Raw genomic sequence first — 3,640 nt, 5'->3', positions numbered from 1 at the left:
AAATCTTGCAGCAATGAAATGTTAATTTATCATCATGGGAAATGAGTATTCTGATTCAGCGCATTTACTATTTATTTGTATAATCTTCACAACTCACAGCAATGAAATGTTAATTTATCATCATGGGAAATAGCATATAAACAAGCTTCATAACAATTCATTTCTAAGCAGTAGGCCTACTACATATTTCTCAACGTAAACATCATGACCATAAGCTATCCCAAAGTTTTCACACCTTTCACACAGTAGGGCAGCATTAGTCATACATAATTAACAACACATCAAAGAAACTTTATTGAGGGATAGCAGTGAAAAAAACATCTGCGTCTTGGGTAAAGCTGGGCTATGCTTAATGTGAGGAGCAGGGCCCGATTGGAAGGAAGCCCATTCAGGACGAAGTTGACCCGGAGAAGGCAGCTTCCAGGCAGATGAAGATGGGGGGCTCTACTTCTTATTACCACAACAGGAACAGAACGCAGCCAAGCCAATGAATTCAGCCATGTCACTGAGAAGTCTGTCTGTAACATTTGGAAGATACAGTTCAACCATGTAGGACTTTTGTAATTCCCCATTGTTTACAGAGATAGAGCACTTTGTTGCAGTCAGACATTTGTTTTTGTTTACCTTTAACATAGTGAGGCTGGAACACAATAGTTTGACCTGGCTTGGTGGAAAGCCCACTCACCACGTCAAGGTGCAGGTCATGAGTGGGAAAAAAGGTGTGTGTGTGTGTGTGTGTGTGTGTGTGTGTGTGTGGGGCACTCCAAGCATCCTTCCCTGTGTGTGTGTGGGGCGCTCCAAGCGTCCTTCCACGGGGTTGGGCACCAAATTAGGCCACGCCAAAGGTACTCCCACAGGAGGTTATTCCTTCCTCCATGGCCTCCTTAAATCGATTGTACTCCGGATACACCGGTAGCCTGAGGACCAGGGAACAGGTATTGGCCGTGGGGAAAAGGGCCGGTCCATCTTCCTCATGGAGGAATTCAAGCCGGGGTCCGATGGGAAAACCCACAGCAGGAATCCATTTGAGGCCTGTGGCAAATGCCAAAACCGCCCCCAGGGTGAGACTCGTATCTCCATCTGTTAGTACATAAGAGAAAACTTGTAAGATCGACCGCATGTGAACATTAACAGGAATTTTACACTGCCTGACATGTGCCAATCTTTCGTCGTCCTTAGTTAAGATAAGATATACTTTATTAATCTCAGCAGAGAAATGTAGGTTATGTTTTATGTTGGTTTATGTTGCATTTTTCAGATCACAATAGAAATGTTCAAAAGTCCTTGTTTAACCCTAAGTGTGCACTAATAAATCAATGTGTCATTCTTTCAAAAAATATATAAAATGTGTTATGCTGGTTCTGTCACAATCTAGGCATTGGTTCACTATAATTCCCAATGCAGTGCTGTATTTACAGGTATGCCTAGGTTCACAAATCAAATAGTAAATATTTTTCATGTGTACATTTGTTCATTCATGCAGAGCTGTAAACAGTCTTGTATTTTTCCTTTGTGTATTGTGACCCATTATTGTTTGTGAAGACTTAACTTCTACGGGATGCCCCTTTTATATCCATTCATGATAATATCACCTGTTACCAGTTACTAATGTTGAAACAGTTGAACATTGTTGTTTTTTGAGCATTCTACAGCTTTCCTCTTTAGTGGTCCCCTGTTTTGAATTGTGTTGCTGGCATCAAATTCAGAATAAGCATATATTAACAAAGAACAATTAGATAGATAAGGGTTGTAGATAGAAACACTTCCTTACCCTCCACCTCGATCAGCCAGTCCCTCCAATATATAAGGGTCCTGGCCTCCTTCCTCCTCCGATTGGAGCCCGGCTCAGACAGGTAGGACGTCATGAATGTGGACTCCAACCGGGAGGCCAGCAGCGGCTCAGGTGTGTCCATGAAGACCCCACACGCTACCTCGCGTTACCTAGCAACATGGGTCCGAAGAAGGACTGCCGAAGAGGGCGAGGACATCAAGAAGTCTCTGGACTTCTTGTCCAAGGAGATTTCAGTTGTGAGCAAGCAGCAGAAATCCATCCTGGACTTGGTGGAGGAAGTGAAGGCTCTCCGGATCCAGAACGCCGAGAAGGACCGGCGTCTGGTGCACCTGGAGAATCGAGTGGCGGAGCTGGAGCAGTACACCAGGGTCAATGACGTGATTGTGACCGGGCTCAATATCAAACCCTGGTCATACGCCCGGGCGGTGACCGTTGACAACGGGGGGGAGCCCGGTGGGCAGGATGTCCGCTCTGTGGAGCAACAGGTGGCTGCCTTCCTACAGTCCAAAGGGATTGACATGGACTGGAACAGCGTGGAGGCATGCCACCCTCTGCCCCGGAGAGATGACAGCGACAAACGAGCCGTGATCATGAGGTTTGTCAACAGAAAACACAAAACCGCACTGTTAAAACAAGGAAGGAAACTGAAAGGAACAAACGTATTTATCAATGAGCATCTGACCAAACGAAACGCAGATATCGCCAGAAAAGCACGCTTCATGAAAAAACAGGGAAAAATTCAACACACATGGACATCTAACTGTAAAGTATTCATTAAACTAAACGGAACGCCAGAACAAGCCAAAGTAATGGTCATCAGGAACATCGAGGAAATGGACAACCACGAATGATTATCACAATCCAGACTAAGGTATGATGACTCATACACAACACACCACCATGACACAGTCTGAAAGAACTCATTCATCTACAACTGGAGATAACAGGGATATAATTCAAAGGATTGCTGATCATGAAAAACTGGAACTGAGAACATTTCAATACACTGACCATAATTTACTGGACTTGGAGCACGATATAGACCCGGACAATAACTTCTTCTCTAACATCAACGACAACTGCTGCTACTACACAGCTGAACAGTACAATCAGACCATTAAAATGGACAGCAAATTGTCTATAATTAATTTCAATAGCAGAAGTCTGTATGCAAATTTCAATAACATCAAGGAATATTTAAGTCAATTCAAAAAAACATTTAAAATAATTGCAATATCAGAAACGTGGATCAATGCAGATAAAGGAATGGACTTTGAACTTGAGGGATATGAACTTAACTGTGTAAACAGAAAGAACAAGAGTGGAGGAGGAGTGGCTATGTATGTGGATAATAACTTGAATTATATGGTAGTAGAAAATATGACAACTGTCATTGATAACTTATTAGAATGTATAACAATTGAAATATGTGAAGAAAAAAACAAAAATGTAATAATCAGCTGTATATACAGAGCACCGGGATCTAGTACTGAAGCATTCAAGGACTGGATAGGGAAAATGTTTTCAAAAACTAATCAAAAAGTTGTTTTCATCTGTGGTGACTTCAATATTGATCTGCTCAATCCAAATAAGCACAAAATGACCGATGAATTTATCAACACTATGTACAGCATGAGTTTATATCCAAAAATCACCAGACCTAGTAGAATCACATCCCATTGTGCCACTTTAATTGATAACATATTTACCAATGATATTGAAAATAATACAATGAGCGGACTATTAATTAATGACATCAGTGACCACCTACCAGTGTTTACAGTTTATAACAGCAACTACCAGAGAAATCAGTCAGAGGAAAAACTAAAATACAGACGTGTGAGGACA

General features: G+C 41.9%; 1 protein-coding gene across 1 annotated transcript; it reads right to left on the bottom strand.

The window, feature by feature from the left end:
- Positions 1–270: 270 nt before the first annotated feature.
- Positions 271–1,916, bottom strand: LOC132451605 (G2/M phase-specific E3 ubiquitin-protein ligase-like). Its single transcript, XM_060044176.1, has 2 exons — positions 1,772–1,916; positions 271–1,080 (listed from the first exon to the last, which is right to left on the bottom strand). Exons 1-2 carry the CDS (start codon positions 1,911–1,913, stop codon positions 830–832), a joined length of 393 nt encoding a protein of 130 aa, XP_059900159.1. The 5' UTR covers positions 1,914–1,916; the 3' UTR covers positions 271–829.
- Between the last annotated feature and the right edge of the window lie 1,724 nt (positions 1,917–3,640).

The sequence above is a fragment of the Gadus macrocephalus genome, chromosome 22 (genome assembly GCF_031168955.1).
Source record: "Gadus macrocephalus chromosome 22, ASM3116895v1".
Taxonomy (NCBI): Eukaryota; Metazoa; Chordata; class Actinopteri; order Gadiformes; family Gadidae; genus Gadus; species Gadus macrocephalus.
Note: the sequence above shows the minus strand (reverse complement) of the source record. Positions and strands in the feature narration are given on the sequence as shown.